The sequence below is a fragment of the Cannabis sativa genome, chromosome 3, assembly GCF_029168945.1.
Source record: "Cannabis sativa cultivar Pink pepper isolate KNU-18-1 chromosome 3, ASM2916894v1, whole genome shotgun sequence".
Lineage (NCBI taxonomy): Eukaryota > Viridiplantae > Streptophyta > Magnoliopsida > Rosales > Cannabaceae > Cannabis > Cannabis sativa.
Window position 1 is genome coordinate 40,426,064 of NC_083603.1, and position 27,620 is coordinate 40,453,683.

At 34.6% G+C, this 27,620-nt stretch overlaps 6 protein-coding genes and 1 long non-coding RNA gene across 8 annotated transcripts; 4 read left to right on the top strand and 3 right to left on the bottom strand.

The window, feature by feature from the left end:
• Window positions 1–2,742: 2,742 nt before the first annotated feature.
• Window positions 2,743–4,744, top strand: LOC133036067 (uncharacterized). Its single transcript, XM_061112534.1, has 2 exons — window positions 2,743–3,089; window positions 3,594–4,744. Exons 1-2 carry the CDS (start codon window positions 3,086–3,088, stop codon window positions 4,742–4,744), a joined length of 1,155 nt encoding a protein of 384 aa, XP_060968517.1. The 5' UTR covers window positions 2,743–3,085.
• On the top strand, window positions 4,741–6,099 carry LOC133036068 (uncharacterized). Its single transcript, XM_061112535.1, has one exon. It carries the CDS (start codon window positions 4,741–4,743, stop codon window positions 6,097–6,099), a length of 1,359 nt encoding a protein of 452 aa, XP_060968518.1.
• Window positions 6,100–6,570: 471 nt separating this feature from the next.
• LOC133035733 (uncharacterized) lies at window positions 6,571–9,480 on the bottom strand. Its single transcript, XM_061111879.1, has 4 exons — window positions 9,056–9,480; window positions 7,750–8,712; window positions 6,922–7,436; window positions 6,571–6,817 (listed from the first exon to the last, which is right to left on the bottom strand). Exons 1-4 carry the CDS (start codon window positions 9,425–9,427, stop codon window positions 6,676–6,678), a joined length of 1,992 nt encoding a protein of 663 aa, XP_060967862.1. The 5' UTR covers window positions 9,428–9,480; the 3' UTR covers window positions 6,571–6,675.
• Window positions 9,481–10,425: 945 nt separating this feature from the next.
• LOC133035336 (uncharacterized) lies at window positions 10,426–12,179 on the bottom strand. Its single transcript, XR_009686601.1, has 2 exons — window positions 11,729–12,179; window positions 10,426–11,286 (listed from the first exon to the last, which is right to left on the bottom strand). It is a non-coding gene; the product is annotated as an uncharacterized LOC133035336 (long non-coding RNA).
• A 43-nt stretch (window positions 12,180–12,222) lies between these two features.
• LOC115709871 (isoamylase 1, chloroplastic) lies at window positions 12,223–18,106 on the top strand. 2 transcript variants are annotated; one of them, XM_061111100.1, is made up of 18 exons: window positions 12,227–12,741; window positions 12,838–13,020; window positions 13,198–13,290; window positions 13,420–13,572; window positions 13,898–13,989; window positions 14,215–14,356; window positions 14,441–14,548; window positions 14,762–14,847; window positions 15,075–15,146; window positions 15,235–15,361; window positions 15,475–15,561; window positions 15,723–15,815; window positions 15,960–16,118; window positions 16,382–16,465; window positions 16,641–16,721; window positions 16,801–16,883; window positions 16,981–17,098; window positions 17,681–18,106. In XM_061111100.1, exons 1-18 carry the CDS (start codon window positions 12,322–12,324, stop codon window positions 17,948–17,950), a joined length of 2,451 nt encoding a protein of 816 aa, XP_060967083.1. In that variant the 5' UTR covers window positions 12,227–12,321; the 3' UTR covers window positions 17,951–18,106. The 2 variants fall into 2 exon arrangements, 1 of the variants encoding a protein (XP_060967083.1); XR_009686600.1 differs by lacking the exon at window positions 17,681–18,106 and having other exon boundaries at window positions 12,223–12,741; window positions 16,794–16,883.
• Window positions 18,107–20,061: 1,955 nt separating this feature from the next.
• On the top strand, window positions 20,062–21,670 carry LOC115711355 (uncharacterized). Its single transcript, XM_030639691.2, has 3 exons — window positions 20,062–20,465; window positions 20,566–20,833; window positions 20,920–21,670. Exons 1-3 carry the CDS (start codon window positions 20,328–20,330, stop codon window positions 21,273–21,275), a joined length of 762 nt encoding a protein of 253 aa, XP_030495551.2. The 5' UTR covers window positions 20,062–20,327; the 3' UTR covers window positions 21,276–21,670.
• A 168-nt stretch (window positions 21,671–21,838) lies between these two features.
• On the bottom strand, window positions 21,839–25,984 carry LOC115711353 (ethanolamine-phosphate cytidylyltransferase). Its single transcript, XM_030639690.2, has 10 exons — window positions 25,819–25,984; window positions 24,770–25,165; window positions 24,261–24,496; window positions 23,932–24,089; window positions 23,688–23,759; window positions 23,277–23,344; window positions 23,054–23,174; window positions 22,720–22,785; window positions 22,502–22,624; window positions 21,839–22,406 (listed from the first exon to the last, which is right to left on the bottom strand). Exons 2-10 carry the CDS (start codon window positions 25,120–25,122, stop codon window positions 22,335–22,337), a joined length of 1,269 nt encoding a protein of 422 aa, XP_030495550.1. The 5' UTR covers window positions 25,123–25,165; window positions 25,819–25,984; the 3' UTR covers window positions 21,839–22,334.
• Between the last annotated feature and the right edge of the window lie 1,636 nt (window positions 25,985–27,620).

Consider the following 27,620-nt stretch of genomic DNA (forward strand, 5'->3'; position numbering starts at 1 on the left):
TATCAAATCATGCCCTTAAATTTTAATTCATGTTAAATATTTCTTACTAAAATTAGATAAAAATTATTAAATCCAACAATCTCAATAATTCAAGAAAATTTTTAACGGTCTTAAAATTTCAAAAGGCATAATTTGATACATATTAAAATTTAGAGACAAAAATCTTTATTAGCCCATAAATAATAACCCATTTGTGTTTATGTTGCTATGAGTCCTCTATTAAATAATATAATTTTATGATTTAGGGTCTAAATTTCACACTAGTTTAATCAATATTATTTTCAAAAAAGTTATTTTGAATCTATAACCTTCCAATGTATATTATTTAATTTTGATTTTTAAAAGTTGAAATGTTTTATGTTTTAATTAATTAAGTTAGGCAACTATTAACTAAAAAAATAAAATAAGCCTCTCCCTATAAACCATATTATTTTACTCAACCACAAAATAATACACAATATTAATTTCATACTATTGCTTTTGGATGATGAGAGGTTGTACTAATTCAATTAATTAGTTTAATTACATAACTTGGAACCTTTCTTTGGAATAGTCTCTTCTTCCCAAGTTGGTCCATAGTATTATTACTCTTCATTTAATTTCAAATTAATATTTAAATTATTTGTTGTAAAAACTTCTTAGGTAGGCTAATCAAAATTTAATATCATATTAAAACCAACTTTTTAATTTTTTTTATTCTTAATATGTTGGTGAAATATATACATTTCCCCTAAAAAAAGACATCTTAGTCAATAATCTTAAGGAATCAAAACCATTCATGTCTCCAACAATTTTTTATTTTTTTTTGCTTTTGAATAATACTTTATATCTTTTATGTTTCTATTTAAAACCCAAAAAGTATGGAAAGTAACCCATATTTTTTTTTTTTGTCATAATTAATCAAATAAAAATAAAATTTTATTATTTATATAATTAATAATTAAGGCCATCTTTTTTGTTTTGCCTCTATTATTAAGGGAAACATAAGCCAAAAAAGATAACCCTGTTTTTAAGCAATTAATTAAAGTGAAACAAAGGTTTATTATGTATGAAATAGTTAGGAAGGAATCTAACACTTTTTTATGACTAAATACTTTGTATGAACTATTTTTATTTAAACAAATCCCATAATAACAATTAAGTTAAATTCTTTTTTTTTAATTGAAGAAAAAACATTGTGATCTGTAAAGAATTATTATGATATAAATTTATATTAATATATAAAGAAGATAATATTGAGTTTTAAATACAAAGTGAAAGATTGTGTTCCTATCAATATAATAGTTTGTTTTTGTGCTACTTGTTCTTTATATTAATGCTTTCTTAGTTGTCATATCTTCTTATCTTTTTCACTTTTATTTTATTTTTATTTTTCACCAACATATTAAGAATAAAAAAAATTAATTGATTTATATATATATTTAAATAAGAAGCATAATTTATTTATTTATATTTTTAAATAAATATATGTGTAGATATATATGAATTGTGCTTTTTCAAAAACAATATGTATGGAAAAATATGTCATATGTGATATGACATCTTTTGAAAGTGGAAAATTTGCCTTTGATTTTAGTGACAAATATAAAAATCAATGTAATGGCATTTTTAATTATACAAATAGTATAAGCTTAGATAGCTCAGCCAATAATAACAAAACAAAACTAGTTTTTTTTTTTTTTCTCACTTCTTCTTTTAATATCTGATTATGGTAAAATTTTGACAACTTGTTTAAGATATATTCAATCTATATTTAGCTACAAACTTTATTCAATATCATAATACTTTAAAATCATACTTATTAAAAACCATAAACACTCTTACAATAATTTATTGAAAATTTATATAATACACTTAAATACTTATATGATTGTTCTAGTAGATTATTTGTCTGTTTGTGGTGTTTAAAAAAGTTTTTTAGTCTATTTTTTTTTTTTTATAATTCCGTACATTATAGTTATTTAAGATCGTCTCTAGATTTTTAAAAAATTTCAAATAATTAATAGTATCATAAATAAAGTTCAAACATTTTAACTGAAATATTTAAATCTTGTCTTTTGATATTGTAAATCATCAAGAATTTTTTAAAAATTTATAAGTACTTCTAAATAGCTACAATATATGCGACCATAAAAAAAATAAACTAAATATTTTTTCTAGATGTCGAAACAGATAAAAAAAATCTATCGAAAAATTCCTTTAAAGTGGTGCTACAAATATTCCTAATAATTTTTTCAATCTATACAATTTCTTTAAAGTATACAATTTCTCTCATGGGAATGGAGCTTTGCCTTTGCGATGACCCACTCCTAATAGGGTGGAACAGAGATTATATTTTATTCCCGAATGTTAAATCTGGATTCTGGACGGAGATGGGAATTACACTTCCCACTCTGATGATACGCGTTTATTATTTTATTTTATATTTATAATTTATAATTTATGTTTGTATTTTTTAAGTATATTAATATTATTTTTATGACCTTTAAATAGTATTTTAGATAATAATTAATTTATTAAAATATAAATAATGTATAATATTATAATTTTTATGTAGTTTAATATTTTTATATATTTAAATTTTATTATAAATTTTATTTTTGTATTAAAGGATTCTTTGTCCCGTCCCTGCCTTCAAATTACTAATGAGAATGAAAATGGGAATGGGACCGCTAATTTCCTATCCCGTGTGCATTTCTAATTGCGACATATGAATGAGTGAGAGAAATGATTATTTATTTATTTAGGGAAATTTGATAAATTATGCTTAAAGATTAGAGGTGGTGTTTAATTATACTACCCTTTTAAAAATTTTATAACTATTCTCATCTTTTAATAGTGACCCCAAAATACCCCTCTCCTCTAACCCAAAAAATTTGCCTCTTCTCCCTCTCATCTTCATTCACGCACTCTCTCTCTCCTCTTCACGATCTCTCTCTCTCTTTCACTCTCTCTCACTCTTCACGCACTCTCTCTCTCTCTTCACACACACTCCCTTTTTGTCACTGCCGCCGATCGACCCTCTCCCGGCCGACTGCCACCTCCACCATTTTCACCCTCAACCTCCACCTCACTCAACAAAGCAATGGGTAAGTGTTTTTCTTAGTAAATAGTCTAGTTTTTTGTTGAATTGCATGGATCTGAACATTGTTAGTTGTAATATGTGACTTTTGTGTCCTTGAAATGGAGGTAGAGTTTGTGGCTAACAGTCTGTGGTTTTCTGGGTTTTTTTGTTTTTTGCGATTTTATGCGACATCATGCGATGTTTTGTGCGATTTCATGAGAAATCTGAGGTTAGGGATGACATGATTAATTTTGGCGACTTTGTACGATTATTATACGATGTTATGTGCGATAATGATGTTTGGCGATTTGTGTGCGATATGTTGTGCATTGTTATGCGATTTTGTTGACTATGTGATATTGTGCGACTTTATGCGATTTCTTTCCTTTGTTGTGCGATGTTTGTGCGACATCATAACTGGTTTATATCATATTTGTGTAAAGCGATTATTGTACGATATTGTGCGATACTGTGTGCGATATAGTATGGTATTTTTAAATGTAAGTTTGTTTGTTTTTCTTTGGGATAGATTCATCTGTATTTGTGCCTGTACTGTATGATGGCGTTTGGACTTTGGAGGGTTTGAACTGGGTATTTGATTCCTCAAAAAGTAGGACATTGATATTGGACATTGACTGTACACTGAAAAAGTTGCATGAAGTTTTGCATGAGGAGTTGGAGGTGGACCCCTTGGTGTTTGAATTGAAGTTAGAAGTTCTTTACATGTACATGAAAGGCACTAAGTTTCCACCTGAGGTTTTAGTGAAAGATAGTCAACTACGAGTGTTCTTGAGCATGAAGGCAAAAATGAGTGTGGACAACTTGTTGCCACTATTTGTGACTAAGGTGAAGAAGAATGTGAATTTGGAGCAGACTCCCCGAAATGTAACCCCTAGAAGTGTTGTTGGGACCTTTGTCCCAGAAACTGATCTGGGGGTTGGTTTGGACGAACTAGTTGGCACTAATGTAGATGATGAGAGAGTGGGTATCGAATTTCATCATTCAGATGAGTTCGATGCTCCCTTTTACAACAATGATCCTGTGGTCGATTTGGGTGTGGATGATGATGTGGCTGCTGATGTACCTCCCCTGAGGATGGAACTAACTCCAAGCAACCAAGTAGAGCGACAAAGAAGACCCCCCCGTAGTGAGAATCGCCAAACACCAGGAACTAGTAGCAGTCGGCCAGGTCCTTCTAATAGTGCTCCTGTATCTGAATTTGAAGTTTCTACTAAATTCAAACCTCTTGTGTGGACAAGGGAAGACATAGAGGAAAATAATGTGTATACAACATCTCTTAGTGGTACGCCTTCAGGGGAGATATATCTTGGCAAGTTGTACAAAAACAAGGAAGAATTGAAGAATGTAGTTGGTAGGTATGCACTGAAAAATAATTTTGAGTGGATGGTAAGTAAGTCTGGCACTGATGTGTTTTACGTTACTTGTAAGGATGAAAATTGTAAATGGAGATTAAGGGGGAAGAAGAAGGCACTTTGTGACATGTTTGAGGTTACTGTGTTTCACAACGAACACACATGTAACTTGGATTCTAGACATTCTGATCACCGCAAGCGTGGGTCATTGGTCACATTATTAAGAACAAGTACACATCAGATGGATCTAACTACAAGGCAAAAGACATACAGAGGGATATGTTTGATGAATATGGCATCAAGATGAGTTATGAGAAAGCTTGGAGATGTAGAGAGAAGGCAGTTATGTACAAGAGGGGTACTCCAGCAGAATCTTATACGAAATTATATGGTTACTTCTACATGCTGGAACAGAATAATCCAGGCACTATTACTGACATTGTCAGCGAGGATAACCGGTTCAAGTACTGTTTCTGGTCACTCGATGCTTGTAGGAAGGGATTTAAGTATTGTCGTCCTGTGATTAGTATCGACGGAACATTCTTGAAGACGAAGTATGGAGGAACACTGTTAGTTGCTGTTGCGTACGATGCAAACAACCAATTGTTTCCGGTAGCCTTTGCAATTGTTGACAGTGAGAATCATGACTCTTGGAAGTATTTCTTGCGAAAGTTGAAGGAAGCCATTGGTCCGGTTGAAAATCTTATGTTCATATCGGATAGGCATCAAAGCATTGAACATGCTGTTGATGTTGTTTTCCCAGAAGCATGCCACTGTGCATGCTTCAAGCATATTACTATGAATGTCAATCACAAGTTTAAGACTGATGTATGCAACAAGCAAATATGGCTTGCAGCTTACGCATGGAACAAGACGGAATGTGATAGGCATTTTGAGGTGCTGAAACAGATGGACCCTGCCATTGCTACATACGTCGAGCAAATAGGGTTTGAAAAGTGGGCTCGTCCTTATTGTCCAGGCGATCGGTACAACATAATGACAAGCAACGCTGCCGAAAGCTTCAACAAGGTGACAGAAGAATTCAGAAAATATCCAGTAACTATTTTGGTTGACTTCATCAGGTTCACACTTCAAAATTGGTTTGCTTCTCGTCTCGAAAAGGCTAGTAAGTGCGCTACTCCTTTGGCTACTACTTTTGAAAATGATTTAAAGGATCAACACAAAGATGGTATGTTCAGGAGTGTCCTTCGTAATGGTGCCCAATTGTTCAACGTTGGTACGAGTCCTCAAGGTGAGAGAGGTGGTGATGTGAACTTAGTGGAGAGAACATGCACTTGCGGACTTTTCCAAATGCTGAAAATCCCTTGTCCACATGCATGTGCCGCAGCAGTTAGTCAGAATGTGAGCGTGTACACACTTTGCTCTCCATATTACACTAAAGAAACGTGGAAGAAAACCTACGATGCCACAATTAATATTGTTGGCGAGGAGGATGAGTGGGTACTACCGGAACATATCAAGAACATAAGAATCGGGGTACCAGTGGAGAAAAAACCAGTAGGTCGGCCTAGGAAGAGCAATGCAGGTAGAAGACCGACGAAGCGTCGACCGTCTAGTGGTCAGGTGGTAGTGGAACCTCGTCATTGTTCGCTATGTCACGGTTCAGGGCACAACAGAGCTACATGCAAAGCTCGAGTTTGAACCATTTCTCCAATTTTTAAATGAATATGTGTTGTAACTGATTAATAATTTGGATATTGTGCTTTTTTCTCCTAGATTAATAATTTTTTGGTTTGTTTACCGATTTTAGGCGACATTATGCGATTACTGTGCGATTTGTAACTGACAGGAGCTAGTTTGCAGTTTGTTTTGTATTTTTTGGCGATATCCTGCGATTATTGTGCGATTTTTGTGCGATGTTAACTGACAGGATCCTGTTTTTGAGTTTGCTTTGGTTCTGTATTTTTGGCGACATTGTGCGATTATGCTGCGATTTTTCTGCGATGTGAAGTAATCTAGATTTGTTAGTTTGTGTATTTTGGCGATATTATGCGCGATGAATGTGCGATTTTAATGCGATTCCTAGTGAAATAATTTATCAAGAAGTCATCTTCTCACAGGATTTATGAAAAATTTAAAAAAGAAATAAATTGATACAAGCAACAATTTAAATAGCTTTAAATTTACTTGTTATATATAAATTTGGTGAGATTATAATACAATTACAAAAGGGGAGTTTATGTGTACAAGATTAACATTGCAAAAACCTACAAAAAACTACCACGTTAAGTTCTGGTAAAATAGGTCCACACACCACCTATGTCTAAAGGTGAGCATGTTATCATCATGCACATGCTCCAACGAACGATCCAGCATCAAGTGCTCAATGTGCTCCATGGCATACACTCCACAATTGCCACTAAAAAAAAAACTAAATATTAGCAACAATTAAGTTAAGTAATTCATAATGGAGTGCAAAATTAAATAAATTACTCAAAATATACTAAAGAAAAAGAGATTCACCTGCCGTTCGTTTGTGGTACAACCTCCGAGGTAGCTCGTCTATAATGGAGGGGTAGGAGCTGACTGAGATCGCCCAACTCCACCGGATGTACATAATTGTTGTATTGGAAATAACCGCTATCTCGAATTAGATTTGCAAAGAGCTCGCTGTAAGGCTTCAAATATGACTCCATGGCTGCCTCAACGGTGGCACCGATATCGGAATCATATACAATGATCTCCCAGTTCTCGATATCCACCTCAACTGCCACCCAGTGGCGCTCTTTGGGAAGGTGCAACACAAAGTATATGTACTCCTGCTTCTCCCAACATGGCAAGTATCTGTGCGGTATCCCCTGCACGTAGCTCATGACGCTCTCATCCCATTTGATCTTGCTCCTGTCACCCTCACACATATTCCAAAACATGGAAAAGAACTGTGGAGCAGATGTGTCCAAAACTACACCTTTTCGGGTGTAGACTTCCGGGTACAGGGTCCGTCTTCTTCTCAATAAGTGCGCCATGGCATCAATTTGCTGTGTTCCAAATGAAAACAGTTAGAAAGAAGTCGCATAAAAGTCGCACAACGAATCGCAGGAAATCGCACAGCAAATTACCAAAATTGTTTCAAATAATCGCACAACAATCGCACAAAAATCGCACAGTAATCGCGAACCAACATAATCAGTTTATAATCGCAAGTACATCGCACATAAATCGCATAAAGTCGCATAAACCAGATTACATATAGAGTGAGTATAAATCGCATATAAATCGCATGTAAGTCGCATATAAGTCGCACAAACAATAAAAAACACAATAAATTAATTCTGTTAAGAAATAACTTACAGCATCTTCGAGCCATTCGTTGAGCACCATCAACTTCACGAACCACGATCTAGTGGCTTCGCCAGTGTGAACATCCCTAGGACGGCCATTGTCCCTAGCATAAGTGATCCACTTCTGGAAAAATTTTAACAGCCGGGCGTCCGCCGGTTTCAGGGTGTCTACTACCACGGGCCCTTGTCGTTGTTTCTTCTTCCCAGCAGTGTAGTCATTCAAGAAAACCGGCTTGCGCTTTCGCCTAAGCCTACAGAACTCCACTCCATCTGGTGGCCCCTGCAACTCTTCCACATCCTGAGATTCAGTATCACCCAGCGAAATGACAATGGCGTTTGCAGGAGTAGAAGGAACGTCACATGCGTCAGGTTGCCAATCTTCTGGGTAGACATCATCATCATCATCATATGTCGGCGGTGATGGATGTACCGTCTGTAATGGCTCTGCCGTGTCTGATGGTGTGGGGTCTGATTGCTGTGCCGGCCCTGATGGTTGTGTCGGCTCCGAAGGCTGCTTCTGTAACAAACTTATCACGGTCGCAATTTGATCCATGATAAGATTCTTCATCTCTTTCTGACTTCTCTTGAAGTCAGCCTTCATCTCAGTCTGGGCAGTGAGAATCGCAACTTGTTGCGCTTCTACCTTCTCCAACCTCTTAGCCAACAAGAGGTAGTTCGAGTCATTGGCTGGAGCAGAGCTTGGGGGCACAGTGGCAGGCGTTGGGGGCACGGTGGCAGATGTGGAGGCGTCTGGTGCTTCTTTGGGTGGGGATGGTGGAATAATTTTGGACTTTTTCACATAATCCGCCACCCGTTCGGCTTGGGTCTGGAATGCGGTCGAATCTTGCGCCCCGACTTGCGTTTCTTCGACCTCATCCAACCCCATTTCCACCGTGGGGACCTCACCCTCACAATTGCTCTTCCAATAGTCCACCTCCCAATTCCTAGGATACAGAATTTGAAGAACAACCATCTGGAAAAAAATATATATTAATTATCGCACAAAAATCGCACACACGTCGCATAAAATCGCATAAAATAGCAGAATAATAGCAGAATCCTATTCAGCATAGTGAAATCGCACAAAAATCGCACGAAAATCGCATAAACACGCAAAATGAAACAGTTGCAAATGAAATAGGTCTAACTCGCACAAAAATCGCATTGATATCGCATAAAGTCGCTAAATGAAACAGAGGCAAATGAAAAACATGTTTAAATCGCACAAAAATCGCATTAAAATCGCATAAAATCGTTGTAAAGCACAATTTAGCAAAAGAAATACCAAAACAACAAAGAAAGTCAGATTGGCATACCCTCTTCTCGAATAGGGTAGCGACATCAGGTTGCTTGACATCATGTTTCGTAACTGTGTTGGGGGTGCTCCAATTCAACATTCGAGGGAATCTAGTCCCTCTGCACTGCCCGTACTTCTTCCCCAAATCCTGCATCACCTCAAAGGCCCAGTATTGTAGCGCCGGTGCATATCCGTAGACATTGTACTTCGCCTCTGGTTGAGTAATTTTTTTCTCCTTCTTCCCTTTCTTCTTATCCTTAGTAGATTTATCAAGGTAGTTCTTCCTCAGGTCAGTCATACTTTTGGCTGTGGATGACAACAACTTCTGATATGAAAGAAGGCCCCACGGATATTCGAAGAACTTCTCCTCGTTTTCTACCAACTTCAGCATATCCGACCATATGTAAACACCCTCAGCCCTAGATAGAAGCACTCCTTCAACAAATGCACACAAGAGCTTGTACACGTCGTCGGCCACATCGCACGCCTCAAAAGCTAGCCAAAGGGTTTTGAAAGTGACCCGTTTGGCATTATTGAGGTAGTCCCGCAATATCCGATCAGACTCACATAGTGTATTCAATTCTTCAGTCGAGGGGCCACCGCTCATCTTCAGTCCCGTAATCAATCCAAACTCAGATCTTCCAAATCTGGCCTCGGTTTTACCCACGTAAAACCACACTTCATCATTCTTTACCTCACTCACTTTCATTTTCCTCAACAGTAGTTGATGCACAATCACCCCGGAGAATTTCAGTTCATTCGCATTCCAAAAAACTCCAAAAGGAGTTTCCTTCACCCTCTCGGTCAGTTAAAGGCTTCAAACTTTGCTTTAATAAGCAAAGTACCCATTTCCTCGGTAAGTGATACGCCCAGAAAATGCTCAAAGGGGAGAATGAGTTCTGGAGCCATCCGCAAATACAAACGGGAAGATTATTAATCGCATAGAAATCGCATAGAAATCGCATAACATGAATGACATGCAACATCGCACAAACTCGCACATAAATCGCACATTAATCGCACACCAGAATAATCCTGGTTGGCAACATATTTGAATATAAATCGCACACCATCGCACAAGGAATCGTTAAAAATCGCACAAATATAAAATTGCAAACACAATAGCCATAAAATCGCACAAAGTCGCAGAAGAAATCGACAAAAATCGCACAAATATAAAAATTGCAAACACAATCGCTATAAATAAAATCGCACAAAGTCGCACAAGAAATCGACAATAATCGCACAAAAAGACGTTTCCACATTAAATGGTAATTAATGTGACATTTATTATCCCGCCTAACCAACTACTTGATTATGTCGCTAACATATCGCACATAAATCGCTACATGTCGCGAAAATTGCCCAGATTGCTTTTTGCATGACAAACATGTGTACAATTGTGTAATTCAATTTTTACATTTATTATCCCACCTTCCCAACCACTAGTTTTCTCTATAAAAGCCAATTGTCTATCTCATAAGTTACACATATTTTCTTAATTTTTTTCCTCTTAAGATAATTCTCTTAGCAATGTCTACTAGAAGGAACAAGGGCAAATATCCGATTCTTACTCCTGAAGAGATCAAGCAGGAGCCTGATTGTGGGGAAATTACGCCTCAAATGCAAAAAGTGATTGACGACATGAAACGTTTTGAACATGAACGGCTTATGAACGAGTGGAGGTTTCTAAAACTTGAAAAAAAATTTAACAAAACAGGTGTATGGCCGGCTCCACCACCAGGGTTCCCCGAAGGCTGCCGTCGCTGCAAGTTAGGTTATCTAAATGGTAAACAGGTGAAGCCTGGATCTCTATGCAAATATTGCAAGGCTACACTTCGCTTTGAGTCGCAAATGTAATCGTTAAACGTCGCTAAATATCGACTTTTCACTGAATAAATAAAAGTTTCATTAATGTCGCTATATGTCGCTAACTTAATCGTGAAACGTCGCTATTTTTCAATTTTTTCCAGAATTGATAAAAGTTCTTCCTACATGTCGCTTTGAAATCGCACATAATCGCACAAAAATCGCACAACATAAAAAACCCCAAAATTTATCTCCCTAAACTCAGTTTCTTCCCCAAACTCTAAAATTGATAAATTTAAACAAATACATTTCAGTTATATCACAGATGCACAATGTATATGATAAATTGCAAAAAAAAAGTTAAGTTTAGCCCATACCTGGTTCGTGGATTGTGCTTGGAGTGGGTCTCGTGTGGGTCGTGTGGGTAACACTTGGAAATTTCTGATGTCAGTAAAATCGCACAATAAGTCGCAAATAAATCGCATAATGTCGCCAAAATTCAAGACGTTGACCACATTCTATAAATCGCTCAAAATCGCACAACATCGCATAATATCGCTTAACATACCCAACACAGAAAGTCTACAACTTAATCGCACAAGATCGCACATAAATCGCACAAAAGTCGCAAAAACACAAAAACACATGTACAGACTCCAGACACGTCGCACAAAAGCGCACATAGAATCGCATAAAATCGCACAATAACCTAAAAACCCAGAAAAATCTACTGTTCGAAACCCACATTCATCCCACAGTTTTATTGCACAAATTATCCCCAAAAAACATACAAAATAACAACTTTCAATTCAATACCAGATTCAACCACAAATGTATGCATTTTAAAGAAGAAAATTCAAAGAAAAATTCCACGAAAACTAACCTGGATTGCTATGTTCGTGGGATTCGACTGGGTCTCCTTGTTCGCTCAGGCGTCAGTCGATGGGGTCGATTGGAGTGGGTTCGAGGGTTCGTCTGGGTTCAAGGGTTCGGTTCGTGCCCGTGGGTTCGTCGTCGTCGTCGTGGGTTCGTGGGTTTGTGGGTTTGTGGGTTCCTGGTCGTCTGGTGGTTGTTTGGTGGTCGACTGCGATTTTGGTTGTTTGGTGGTCGACTACGTCTGGTGTGGTTGTTGTTTGCAGCGTCGGTGGGGAGAGGGAATGAAGAGAGAGAAGGTAGAAGAGAGAGAATAGAGTTAGAGGGAATGTGAGAAGTTTGAAAAGACAGGGGTATTTTTGGAAGATAATTAAAAGATAGGTATAGTTTTTTTATGTGTAATAATTGGGTATAATTAAACACCCTATCTAATTTTTTAGCATAAATTATCAAATTTCCCTTTATTTATTTGAATTTTAGTTTTTAGTTAGAATGAGAATACACGTGTCAAATCATTCTATTGCCACGTGTCGAGAAAAACCATCGATGGCGCCAACGAACAAAAATCTTCATCACTGAGATTCCTTCCTTACTCAAAAATCAATGGAGCTTCACTGCTACTATCACCAATGGCCATACCAAACCCTAACAATGTCATCTTCTTCAATTCTCTGCAATGCTCCAAAATTCCACCATTATCGTCATCATCATCTTCTTCTTCTTCCTAACCCTCTGCCATTTCCATCCAAGGGTTTTAGTTCTACTTCAAATCGGAAGCAAAACTACCATCGAAACACTCTCACTCCCACTCGGAGAAACCCTTTTATCCCAAACGCAGGAGGAGGAGCTAAAGGCGCCGCCTTTGTGGTCGATGAACCCAAATTGGGAAATTTTCAGGTCTTAAAGGGTTATCCGGCGCCGCTTGGTGCTACGCTTTGTGATGGTGGTGTTAATTTTGCTGTTTACTCTGGCAATGCGGCTTCTGCCACTCTTTGTTTGATCAGTGTTTCTGATTTGGAGGAGGTAATCGAACTTTTTTTCTTGTTAATTATATCTTGAATTAGTGAATTGGGATTTTCGGGGATTTGTTAAAGAATTGATCTTTTTTATGTGATGCAGAATAGAGTGAGTGAGGAGATAACACTTGATCCTATTTGTAATCAGACTGGAAGTGTTTGGCATGTTTTTCTCAAAGGGGATTTTAAAGATATGCTTTATGGTTATAAATTTGATGGTGAATTTTCTCCACAAGATGGGCATTACTTTGATCCTTCTCGTATTGTATTGGATCCATATGCAAAGGTTGGTGTCAATGCCATTAATAACCCATTTTAAGTTGTTCTTGGTTTTTAATAGTTTATACAAATAGTACCAAATTTTCCCTTTATGCCTAGCTAGAAGAATGTATATATGGTTAATGTGAAGTTTAATGGATACTCGAATTCGATTTGATTTGATTGGATTGGATTGGATTTCTAGGCAGTCATTCGTAGAGGAGAGTTTGGAGCTTTGGGATCAGATGGAAATTGTTGGCCCCAAATGGCATGCATGATACCTTCTATTGATGACAAGGTACTACTTTGATTTCCATAAGGAACATGTTCTTCAGAAGAGTGAGAGTTTATTGTGACCCTGGTTCTCATCCTTTTGAAACATTTGGAATCTAAAGTTTCTTTTTTTGTTTCTTATGTTTGATTTCAGTTTGACTGGGAAGGAGATTTGCCTCTTAAATACCCACAAAAAGATCTTATTATTTATGAGATGCATGTTAGAGGGTTTACGAGGCATGAATCTAGCGGAATTGAATTCCCCGGGACTTATATCGGTGCTGTGGAGAAGCTTGATCACTTAAAGGTATATAATATCAACATTACAGAACAAATATGCAACCCTTCCTAGGAAATTCAAAAATTGATGAAATGATATTGAGCTTCATAATATAAGCAGCTATCTTGCTATGTTAATCATGTTATTTTCGTATTTAATGCTGAAGATGAGAAATATCAGTGGTTAGTCTTCTCACCATGACTTGAAATGCTTTCTGCTTTAATTCATATCTGGAAAACCAAATATTATCACAGAACAATCTCATTTGTGCATGGATTCTATCCAGGAAGACAAGAAAAGGAATGTTTGAGATGATTTTTGGATGTACTCATTAGTTTCCTTTATTTTGTAGGAACTTGGGATCAACTGTATAGAGCTAATGCCATGCCACGAGTTTAATGAGCTTGAGTACCACAGCTACAATGCCATTCAGGGTGATTATAAGTATGGCATTTAACTTCATATGTATAGTTTTCTGTCATTGTTTGTGAGACTCTGTCTGCCTATCTAGTTTTAGTGCGATCATATGGCATTTCATAGCAATATCCAAATTTCAATTAGTCAAATTATAACAATATTTGTATAAGCTATGCTAATGGATTTTCACATTGAATTCTTAGTTCTGGTCAAAAGTTCTATTCAGCCACATACATTCTGTTTTGTTCTCAGGGTAAACTTTTGGGGGTATTCTACTGTCAATTACTTTTCACCAATGATACGATATTCATCCGTGGGCACACGTAATTGCGGACGTGATGCGGTAAATGAACTTAAGCTTTTTATCAAAGAAGCACATAAGCGAGGAATTGAGGTGAGAGCTAGTAGTATAACTTCATATTTTTCCTTTCCTTTTAGATTTCATTTCACAGAGCTCAATGCTCATCCATGCTTGCAGGTGATCATGGATGTTGTATTTAATCACACAGCTGAAGGCAATGAAAATGGTCCTATTTTGTCTTTTAGAGGTGCTGATAATAGTGCTTACTACATGATTGCACCTAAGGTAAGTTACTTGTTTGTAGTTTGTGTTCTTTGGCACTTTTTCTGGTAAAATGTTGTGAAACAATATAATGATTTCTAGAAGCAATGTTAATCATCAAGTACTGTTTAATTTTTACTTCCTAAGCCATGCCTTCCAATATGAATTTTAAACTCTGTAAAAGTCTATATACATATATATTTCGTGTTCTTAAATTTCTGATTTTATATTCTTCAGGGAGAGTTTTACAATTACTCGGGATGTGGTAACACCTTCAATTGCAACCATCCTATTGTGCGCCAATTTATAGTAGACTGCTTAAGGTAGATATTACAGTTCTCTATGTTTCAAGTACCATATCATAGTTTCTAAAGTTTATTTTTTGTCACATATGATATCTTGAAGGTGACCGAGAGGATCATGGTATGGTCATTGTCACCTTAGAGATTTTCCTTTAAAACATTGATTCTGAGTATTTGCTGTTTTATGTTCAGTTACAATTCCCTAGTGTTGACAGATGAGGGTGTCTGTATTTTTTCTCCTGTAACAGATATTGGGTAACAGAAATGCATGTTGATGGTTTTCGCTTTGATCTTGCTTCCATCATGACCAGGAGTAGCAGGTTATTTGACATGCATTTTTATTCGGTGCATTGTTTTTTACCGTCACTCTTCTTATTCGCTTTGTTTTTCCTTTTCTTTTCCGAACAGTCTTTGGAATGCTGTCAATGTATATGGTAGTCCAATTGAAGGCGACTTTCTCACAATTGGCACGCCTCTTGGCAGCCCTCCTTTGATTGACATGATAAGCAACGATCCAATACTCCATGGAGTGAAGGTTCTACTTTGGGGGTCTATGTTTTACGGGCCATCTCAAAATTGAATTTTTTTTTTTGGGGGGTGTTATTTTTCTACTAACTGATCACTAAACAAACTTTCTTTCCCTCATAGCTTATAGCTGAAGCATGGGATACCGGTGGTTTGTACCAAGTTGGCGCCTTTCCTCACTGGGGTATTTGGTCAGAATGGAATGGAAAGGTTTGTTTATTATTTAAATTATTGTATTTATCATTCCAACTGAGGGAAGAAAAGAAAAGGCCGCAACCACCAACACCGTCTGTAATATTGAATTTTTCGGTTCATTGTTTAGTTTCCCATTTTGTTATGATGTGATTTTCTTTTTTAATTTTCAATTACAGTATCGAGACACAGTGCGACAGTTTATAAAGGGTACAGATGGTTTTTCAGGGGCTCTGGCTGAATGCCTTTGTGGAAGCCCGAATCTCTACCAGGTAATTTCAATTACCATGTTATTGCTTCCCGAGAAACACTTTACTCGTACTTTTACTTCAATGAATTAAGTTTGATAGTCTCTGTCAGCTAGTCTTATTCGCTTTTGTGGCTAATATCATTCGTTCTTTAAAATCCTGGAGTAGAAAGGAGGAAGGAAACCGTGGAATAGTATCAATTTTATCTGTGCACACGATGGTTTTACTTTGGCGGATCTGGTTACATATAACAATAAACATAACTTGGCAAATGGAGAAGACAACAACGATGGAGAGAGTCATAATAATAGCTGGAACTGTGGACAGGTATATCTGAATAACACATGAATAATTCACATATTTTTCTTGTCGATATGATTATCACGGGGAACGTTGATAAGTTGGGCATGCCTTAATTTAGAACTCTAATGAATAAGGATGCTTGCTTCAGTAAATAGAAAGAACTGTGTAAACATTTATGGCAGTGGAAATATATGCTCTACCCAAATATTTTACTATGATATATATATGTATGCTTTAAATTATCTGTTGATATTTATGCCAAGATTTTGAATGTCAAATATACATAGGAGGGAGAGTTTGTAAGCATTTCTGTGAAGAAATTAAGGAAGCGACAGATGCGGAATTTTTTCCTTTGCCTCATGGTTTCCCAAGTAAGGTTCAATTCTACTTCATTTTTCTGTTCTCAGTTGGACTGAACTGAAATCACTTCGATATTCTGTGTTTGTGTCTTCGAATTCCCGCAGGACTTTTACCTGTCTACATTTTTTGCAAATATAGTTTGAAAGCAACACATAATATTTCTTCGCTCTTTTTTTTGGCGAGCAGGGTGTTCCGATGATATACATGGGCGATGAATATGGTCATACAAAAGGCGGAAACAACAATACATATTGCCACGATAATTATGTGATCCTCGAAACTCTTCTGATTCTCTTTATTCTAGATCAAGTTCCAATTGTTAATGCTGACTTGGACTAGGCCGCAGATCAATTACTTCCGGTGGGATAAGAAGGAAGAGACCTCGTCAGACTTCTTCAGATTTTGTTGCCTTGTGACCAAATTCCGACAGTAATTAATTAAAACCTCTAAATTACAAGATTCTACTTTTATATTTGCTTTGTGGTTAACATTTTTCCGTCTTATGTTAAATGCTATGATCTTGCAGGGAATGCGAGTCACTCGGCTTAGATGACTTTCCAACAGCTGAGAGGCTGCAGTGGCATGGCCATGCTCCGGGAGTGCCAGACTGGTCCGAGACAAGTCGTTTTGTGGCCTTTAGTCTGGTATGTTCTCTTCTTAAAACTTATAATGACATTCACTCTCTGAAAATGATCTTTAGTTCGTTTTATTATTAGCTAATTAGGATTTTTATTCTTTAAGTTTTGACATGTACCAAATTGTGTCTTCTAAACTATTCAGACTATTAAACTATTGAGATTAGTAATTTCAGTCTAATTCTGTTCAATTTTATTGACTGATGCCTAATGTAGTGATTGTCCATGTATCAAGTTGTGTCTTCTAAATTTCCGTTCAAGTTAGGCGCATGTTACTAATATTGAACGGTATTGAACGAAAATTCTTAAATCCAACAATTTTAATAGTTCAGAGTGAAGTATCAACGGTTTGAAAAGTTCAGAAGTATAATTTGGTACACGTCAAAGTTTGTGGGAAAAAATCCTAATTAGTCATTTCTAATTTGCTATGAAAAATTGCAATTTCTAAATGGAAACTAAAGCCCTTTAAGCTCGAAAAGTGAATGGAAGCAAAAATGCATTGTGAATTCACCAGAACATGGTCAAAACTTAAATCTGTTGGCTTCTTCCGTTTTAACTAACATTATCCTTTTGACTTGACAACGATCGCAGAAAGACTCGGCGAAAAGAGAAATCTATGTTGCCTTCAATTCCAGTCATGTACCAGTTACCATTACGCTGCCAGAGCGGCCTGGACACAGATGGGAGCCATTGATCGACACTGGCAAGTCTGCACCTTATGACATCCTCTCTCCCGATCTTCCAGGAAGAGATGTCGCGTTGAGACAGTATGCACACTTCCTCGACTCGAACATGTACCCTATGATGAGTTATTCTTCCATCGTTCTATTACTCTCACCGGATGAAGTCGAAATCATTTGAATCAAACTCCACGGCATACATGTTCAAATCAATGTGTATATATTCTTTACTCAGAGTTTGATTATCAAGCAAGGTAATGTTTATCATTCAATCAAATCTTCACCCCATGTATAATATAATGAATGGTCTTAATAAAAAGAGTAGTTAAGCTAGTTGTTATCGTTGTTGTGGTTTGGGGGTAAAAATCCTAATTTTGAATCGAGTAAACATCTCGATATAACCGCCATTGTCCTCGCCAACCATGGATTTATACACCAAAGCTTACCGCCTTCGCTTCCTTGCCAAGGAATCTCATCGACACTCGCACCAGTTCCAATCCCTACTAACACATAGTCGATTTTGTACAATTTGCTAGTGTTGAAGGACCATTTTCTTCACCAATTTTCCAACATGTCTAGCCAAGCCAACACACATTTTGGAGACTGAATATAACTTCACTAAGTTTGGGCCAAAGAATAAAAAATTCATGAAAGAATATAGAAAAATCTAACTTGTCTTAACAAAATTATGGAACTTGTATTGGATTAGATTGGTGGAAGAAATCCAACCTCCAATGTATAATTGGATTATACTGCATTTTAATAATCCATACATGTATAAATATGGTGTTTCTACTTTCATAGTTTTAATTTTAATTTGTTTATATAACAAATATATGTTATTTAAGATATTTTATAATTTTTTTTAAAAAAAATTAGAATAATTCACTGTACAAAAGATACTAGTCTATTTTGCACACATGCAAAATAAAATACTCACTGGTATAATAAATTATTTGATTTTTTTTAAAAATTTTGCTAAATAGATATAAAAAAAATATAATTGTAATTTATACTATATAAATAAATGCTAAAAACATTAATGAGTGTATCCATCAATGCACCTATTTTGAAGGGTCTATTACAAAATTTTCTTATATATTTTTTAATTAATTACATTTTGACAAATAATATGTTAATGAGTAAGGATCTTCAAATCTATTTACAATTCTCAACCTAACACATCTCACAAAAAAAGAGTGTCTTTACTCTTCACGAGAAGGGAGACACTAACATTACAAAAAAAATGGTCATTTTGGTAAATTCTCTCTCTCTCTCTTTGACAAATTTTGGTAAATTCTCTTATTTATTTTGGTATAAAATATAAAATCTTTTTTTCGACATTGTAAATTATTTGAAATTTTCTAAAAATTTACAGGTGATACTATATAACTATAATACGATCATAAAAAAAAAAATTAGATTAATTTTTTTTCTAAATATCGAAACAGATAGGGAGTCTACGAAAATACCATTTTAAAAGGGATGCACCAATGTATCCATATCTATTTTGGCATTTGAAATAATTTTGTAGTCAAATTTTTTCTCATAGTCATGTACGTTATAATTATTTAAGACATCTTGCAAAATTTTAAAAAATTTTAAAAAATTTAACACATCGAAAATAGCATTCAAACAATTTGTTGCATGCATGACTATTTTATTTTATACGCATATGAAATAGACTCTCTGAACACTTCTTTCCATATTTTAAATTATTTCTAATTTCTCAAAATTTTATAAGATATCTTAAATAACTATTACATATACGAATATGAAAATAAATTGAACTATAAAATTTGCCTAGATGGAAAAATAGATAGAGAGTGCATTAATGAATCAGTGCATCCCTTTTAAGAGGAGCATTGTAAACTCCTATTTTTAGCGTGTTAATTTTTTTTTTCGAATTTTTTTAAAATTTACAAAATGTTTTAAATAGTCACAAGGTAGATGATCATGAGAAAAAATTTAATTAAAAAATTATTTCGGATACGAAAAGGTGTATCAGTATATCCTTTTAAAATTATAAAATTTTCCTATAATAATAATAATAAGAGATTTTTTCATTTTTACACTTTAAAATGTTTTTTTTTTTTGTATTTTTACGGAATTCCACAATCCACACAAAAATTCATATAACAACTAACAGAGCAACTTAAATCACAACTAAAATTCATATAACAACCTACGTAAAAACCACTAGAGCAATCAAACCGTAAATTAAAAAACAATAAAAAAAATAATGTGGGATAATTTCCATAATTATAATAATAATAATAATAATAATAATAATAATGAAGATAAATTAAGAAGAAGAAAAATAAAAGTTAGAATTCTGGAGAAATCTGGAGGTAGTGTCCCGAAACTTCTTTCCTCTTTCTCTATTCTTCTCTCTGTATATTATCTAATCAAAGATCACACCTTTAGGGTTTTACTATTACTATCTTCATTCAATCTTCTCAATTCCTCTTCGTCTTCGTCTTCGATTCCTTCTCTTATTCTCAACGACTCGCTCATTGTTTCAACTCAGTCTCATTTCTAATTCTAGGGATTTCAATATGGTTGGTGGTGGATTCATGGGTATGGAGACCAACACTGTCAGAACTGCCAAAATGAAGAGAAAGGAAGCTGATGATCTCACCAATGATTTCTCCGACTTCTCTCTCTCTTCTCCCGCCACTAAGATTCGCCGTTTGGTACTTTACCGCCTTTTCTTGTTAAACTTCGTTCTTCCCCAAAATTGATTTGATTGATCGTTTGCTAAATTGATTTTGATTTTGATTTTATTTTTTTTAGGATGCGGAGTTGCCGCCCATAATGGAGGAAGAAGAATCTGTTAATGTTTTCCCTTTCCATCCTTCTTCTTCCATGGCTGGAGCACCAGGTTTAGGTCGTGGTCGTGGTTCTGGTGGTCCTGTAATTCGAGAATTGGATGCCGTTGATAATGATTATGATGATAAAGCTATTGTTCTCTTTAAGCCTTTCAATTCATCAATTTTTCGTAACTCGCCTTCTTCAACTTTATCCCTTTCAGTTGATTCCAATATCATATCTGGCTTCAAAGGTAAATGCTTTAAATGAGTTTTTGTGGCTTAGATAAATCTAGGGTTTTGACTGTAATTAGCAACTGAATCTGATCATTATTTGCAGATCAATTAATCAGAGCAACAAACCAGAAGATTTTCAGTGGAAATGAGTGTCAAGCCATTGTTCCTTGGTCACCACCAACTCAGCTGATCCCTTCTAACTCAGTTGGAGCTGAGGAGGATTCTTCTCATGAACCAGTTCATCTTCAGGAATCAATGGAAGCTGAGGAGGATGAAGAGGATAAGGATTCCATGGAGGTTGAGGAAGAAACCAATCAGATTAGTGAGGCTGGTGGTGAGGCATTTAGTGGGATAAGAGGAGTAGCTAATGAGGGCATTCATCAATGGCACCATCAACAGCATTGTATGTTGCCTCAGCCACCTCACAACATGTCCACTCCAATCACTTGGTTTCAGTGAGAAAATGACAGTTGAAACAAGCTTGGTTTTTTTTGGCTTTGGGGGATTGGATAATGTTGGATATCATTAACTTCCATTTTTGTGTAGGATAATTGGGAGAAGGAGGAGAGGAGATGAATCATGAAACAGTTGAGAATTGAATATATTTTCTTTTTTAAGTTTTTGGATGGCTTTTGTCAGTGAAGAAAGTAGAGAAGAGTTATAGTGTTTACTGTTTAGTCATTCAAAACTAGAATCTTGTTAATAGCTAATAGCAAATGTAAGAATCTTCCTCTTTTCCCTCAAAGGATTGATTTTTCTTTTTCAGTCATGTATGATCTGATGATGGTATTGAAAAAGGCTTGCACTTGTATAATTGAAATGGTTTGAATGGATTTATGATCTTATTTGAATTCTATTCTATACATGTCCAAGTCCAACATGTTAATTTGCAAGTCAATTTAAAATTCACACTTTCATGTTGATTTTTTACTAATTGAATTAGATTTGAGTTATAGTGGGATTTAGATTAGATTCAAAATATAAAATCTACACTTAAGGCATGTAAAAAAAATGAACATGTCTTCTAAAATAAATAAAATTATCATTGCATTGAGTTATGTTCTGATGTCATTACAAGCAAAAATTCAAATAACTGCTTTTTATATATAGCACACTTGATAAAAAAAAAAACATAATAAATAATGGGCCAAAAAGGAAAGGTGAAACCAGTGAGAGGAGCACTATATATAATCTCAGTACAAGCATAAGAATTGGGATATGATGATGGTGATGGTAATGGTACAATATTATAAATATACTTGTTCTTGCTAACTCCTAACCAAGTTACATCAAAGTGTTGAAGAAAGAAAGAAAGAAGCTCCATTTGAGGTCTGAACAGAGTTGTGTAAGCTTTCTTTGTGATTTGATCTCTTCTTCTTCCTTCAAAGGTTGAGGCAAAAAAGTTAAAGAACCTATGGAGAGTTCCTATTTCAACAATAAGCAAGGCTTTCTCTTCAATGAATCAAAAAAGGCTGGACCATGAAAACTTCCTACTGGTTTGGCTTTGGCTTGGCTCGGTTAGTCACCGTTGACATATTTCTTTTCTGCATAGTATTTCTTTTCGCTTGCGGTCTTCTTGGCATTGCGTTTCTGCACCCGAATATAAAAAGTGGAAAAACCCTTTTTAGCAAAATCTCAACTTGAAAGCATAGACAAGAATATAAGAGGTGTTATGATTCTATTACCTTGTAAGCTTCATGATTTGCCATTATCCTCTGAGCTACTGATGTAGTTGTAATAGATTTTGGACTTTCGAGCAATTGAAAAATTCCCATGCTCTTGGGAACAGCGTATCGATCAATTTCATCCTGTTTCAGAATTTTAATTTGTTCAATATCTATAGCCATTTTAAAGTAGATTATTATGTTAATCATTGCAGGTGAAAAAACTCGAAACTACTTACTGTCAACGAAACATTGTTCTCGGAAATTGTCCCATGTACAACCAAAGAGATATTGAAAGTAGTTATCTGCAAGAAAACATTAGTCATGAGATACAAGACTTATATAACACATTTCTTAAACTAAGATTCCCGCCTAATCCTACAAATATTTCGGGACCAGAAAACTATTGCAATTGCTATAATGGTGCTCAAGAGAGACTCGAATCACAGATGCACGTGAGAAAGAAGAAGAGAATGTCAACAACAGTTGTTCTTTATATTTACAGATGCAAATATTATCGACAAAGACAACTAAATGCTCGAGATAAAACCGACCCAAGTATTACTCACTCACCACATCTTTTGAAACTTCTCTGGGTGCACCAATGATGACTTCATCAACATAGCGACAAGCTAGAACGCTGAGACTGCGTTCGTGTAAATGCATGATTGGATGGTGGTTCTTTCTGTTTTCACTGCATGCAATATCATTAAAACCATGTCATTTGAAAGACTAAATAATCTTTATATTTGTAGGAATAGCGGACAAAGCTTCATGATTTCGGGAAAGAGCATACCTCACAGTCTGGTCATCATGAATACCGACCAACAAAAAGTCTCCAAGTTGCCTGGCACTCTTTAGGATCTGAATGAAAAATAAACAGTCAAGAACAATTTTTGAAGAGTTGTTTTCTCCATGATCTCTGTAATTACACAGATCATGTTGACTTAATACAACAGTGTAGGCCCTAAGTCTAACATCACAAAGGATAATCATATTTAGTGATGTGGGTGATTTTTATTTTAGAGTTTATGAGATTAGTGAACAATCACTAAAATAGTAAGCCATTTAGAACTAAGCAACGACCGAGATGGGGTTCTGAATTGAATTTGACCTCTTCACATCAAACTAGCAATATGTTGACTTTTGCATACTGCAACCAAATGGATGACAAGAAAAGAAAACAATAGAATATCAAAAACCATACCTCAACATGTCCTGCATGAAAAAGGTCAAATGCTCCATCAATGTACACAACACGAGCATTCGGTCCAGGTCCCTAAAAGCAAATAAGATAAATGTCATCAAACAACTTGATCTTATGGAATAATCAAACAGATTAGGAACATCTAACACTAACATATGACCACACTTATAATGAGTATGGCAAGTTTTATCTATACAATAAAAGCATAAAAACACTATTATATTACTAAACTGAATGAACATACCTTCCCATTAGAGAATTGAACAATTCGACGAGATGTTGGTAGAAACTGAGATAAATGGGTGGCCTTGAACTGTTGTTCTTTATGCGAATCTCCTTTCAAAGGGGTACTGTTATGATCTTCAGTTTCTTGCTTATCCCTCGAACAAGAAAGTATCCTTCCTACACGAATTTTATAGAAAGACTTTAAGATGCAAAATTTAACTAAGTGTAAAGCATTCAAACCTAAAGACACTGTGCATGCCGCCTCCATAATGAAGAACGAAGAACGAAGGAGCTTCTTAAATCAACTTGAAATAATGGTTCTAAGAGGGGTAAAGAGAATCATAGTACCTACAATATCTGTGCTGGAGACGCCTTCGGTACGTTTAATCTGCTTGTAACGACCAGCTTTCTTTGCCAAGGCATAAGCATCAGTTCCATCTGGAAGCAAGCAAGGATCATCCCCATGTATGATATAGTCAATCTTATGCTCATTAAAGAGTCTATTCATGAACTGCTCGGTAATTGCATAAGGAGCGTTGGCTATGACTTCGTCCACCCATTTTAATCCGCTAACAAGAACCAACCTAGAAAGAACTTCAAAATTAGTTCCAAGAAAGACTAAACAATACTTAGCAGCAAAGTCAACAAGCAATAACAGCAAAATTTTCATATTATTGTAATAAAAGCAACCGAGTAAGAAAACTTTGAGCACACTTTCAAGGCATATTACAAAATATATAACTTAAGCTTGTTTTGTAAAAATGGGGAACTGAAATGGACAATTCAAATTATGTTAACAATAAAGTCAAAGTCAAGTCAATGGACAAAATAAAACTAACAAATGTATGAACAACTACCTCTCTTCCATGGATAGAACGGGGGGACCCTTATTGGCAATAATCTCCTCATCACTGACAACACCGACAACTAACTCATCACCCAAAGCTTTGGCTTGCCTTAAAGCATTGGCATGACCATAATGCATGAGATCAAAACAACCATCCATATAAACCCGAATACGCTTCTTTTCACGTTTCTTCTTATAGAAAACTCCCATATCAGACCACAAGTATGGCAAATGAGGAACCCCAATTCCGCCGAAATAGCTTGTTGATAATCCCAACAAAGCAGCTGTAAGCATTAGACCACCAAAGAGATGTGGGAAGTTGTAAACCCCATCCAATATCCAATTATTGCTCTCATAGTCCATGGTTCCACAAGAGCCTTGGGAGTGAAGAGGGAGACACAGAATTCTGAAGAGAAAATAAAAACAAGTTATAATTTGCAATAAACAAAATGAATCATCATAGCTTTTGTTCAAACCCAATTTCACTTTTGCATAGAAAGATTTTATCTTAATTAATACCAACAACAACAATAACAATTGATCAAATTGAACTAATTCGATCTAAAGATGAAAGAACATCATATAAAGAAAACGATAAAAAAGGAGACAAAACAAACGATATTTCAGATCTGAAAAGATGGGTAGAACAGAATTCATTGGCCAAACATTACCCATATCATAAAAACAAGAATAGTAAAAGACAACAACTTCGTAAAACACAATGAAGGGGCATTAATTAAACGAACATGGTAAGCAATTTCCAACATTTTCAATCAAAAAAAACCCAAATGAAAGCTCTGAATTCTATGAATCTGAAACAACCCCATCAATAAATCTACCTCAAAGTTTACTTCTTTTTCCCTGAAAACTAGAACCAAGCAAAAAAAGTTGCTAATCCCAGAAACCAAAAATCAGAACAATGAAAAAGATGGTACCTTTTTAGATTATTAACATAATAATAACATGAAATAATGTGAATCTGAAAAAGCAGTAAAATGGGAAAAAGAAAGATAAGGGAAAAGGGAGAATAGTAAGAAAGAAAGTTCGTATCTTTCTTACCTATTAAGCTTTGTTCTCGTTTGCGTCTCCTCCTTCACTCTTTTTTTCTCTGTGGCAGGCCTTAATTTTGGAAGAAGCCTTTCTTAACTTGACATATACCACCACCATCTCCTTTTCTTGCCCTCTTTATATATATATTGCTATAATTTAATTTTATATATTTATTAAAATTAAATGAAAATCATTTAATTAAAGTTAATTTGGATTTTTGTCCTGAAATATTAACATGTACCAAATTATGTCCCCGAATTTTTAAAGTCGTTAAAAATTTTCTATGAATTATTGAGATTGTTAGATTTGAGAACTTTATTCTAATTTTAGTAAAAAAAGTTTAATATGGATGAAAATTCAAGAGACATAATTTAGTAAATATTAAAGTTTCAGGGACATAATTTGGTAAATATCTAAGTCTGGAGAGCATGATTTAGTACATAAACAAATCACTGAATTAGTAAAATTGAATAAAATTAGACAAAAGTCCTTAAATCCAAGAATCTCAATAGTTCATAAAAAACTTTTTTAACTGTCCAAAAAAAATTCAAAAGACATGATTTGATGTATGTCAAAGTTTAGAGGACAAAAATCTTAATTAACCTTTAATTAATAAATAATAGAGAATTTCATTTATACCTCACAAATTATAAATATATACCAATACCACCAATGTTGTGTGGTGTACTTACAGGGATTGTCTTTACCAACATCTTTTTTTATTTGAGTCAAAAGTTCGAAACCCATCACGTCATCCCCTTTATTCACATAAAAAAATTATAAATATACTCTAATATTTAAAAAATAATAATAAACATAAAATAATTTTAAAAAATAGTTTTACTATTTTTTTAAAATTTTCTTTCTTATATTATGTTAGTTTCAATATTTATTTTAAATTTTTTTTATTTGAATAATGCATAATTTTCTTTTTAATAAAAATCTTATAATTTTTATTTTATTTTTTTATCATAATATTTAAAATATAATTTATTTTTATTTGATAAATATATTCTTTTAGAAAAAACTTTAACAAAAAATAATAAATTATTAAAATGAAGTATGTTTAAAAAAAAATTATAAAGGATATTTATGGTGTCTAACACTTTTATGAGATGTGATATCATTATTAGTGTAATTTAATATTAAGTCTTATTTACTTTACTTTAATAAATATTATAAAAAATTATTAGCCAATTATAAAGCATCACCTCATAATACTGCTAGACATATTAGGGACTTAGTACCCCATAAGAATAATTGGCTTTATAAATTTTGTTGATGCAAATAAAACTCTCCATTAATAAATCATCAATAAATAGTAAAAAAATATGTGCTCAAATATAATTGTTTGACTGGTTGGTTAGTGATGATGCCGCGTGTAGATGCCTAAACTAAAGTGTCCATTTTTATTTTGGTGTGTGAAAAAGATTTGAGCTTTAAATTTAGATGGGTCCTCCCTATGCTATGCTATTCTTACTAAAACCATGAAAGTTGTCAACTTTCAACCTTTTTGGGAATAAAAATCAAAAAGATATTTTTTATTTTTTTTATAGTAATGGAATGGGTATAATTTTATAAATTGGGAGTGGCCCAAAAAGAAAGAAAAGATGAATAGTTAATAAAAAATAGCTTAAAAATTTTAGTGGGTAATTATATACTATATGGCAAATCCTTTAAACAAATTTTATGGTATATTTGTTATGGAGGAAAATTTGTAGTTTAATTTAATGTTCACACTTCACAGTTATATATATTATAGTTATTTTAGATTATTTTTAAAAATTATAAATAATTTAAATTATCAAAAA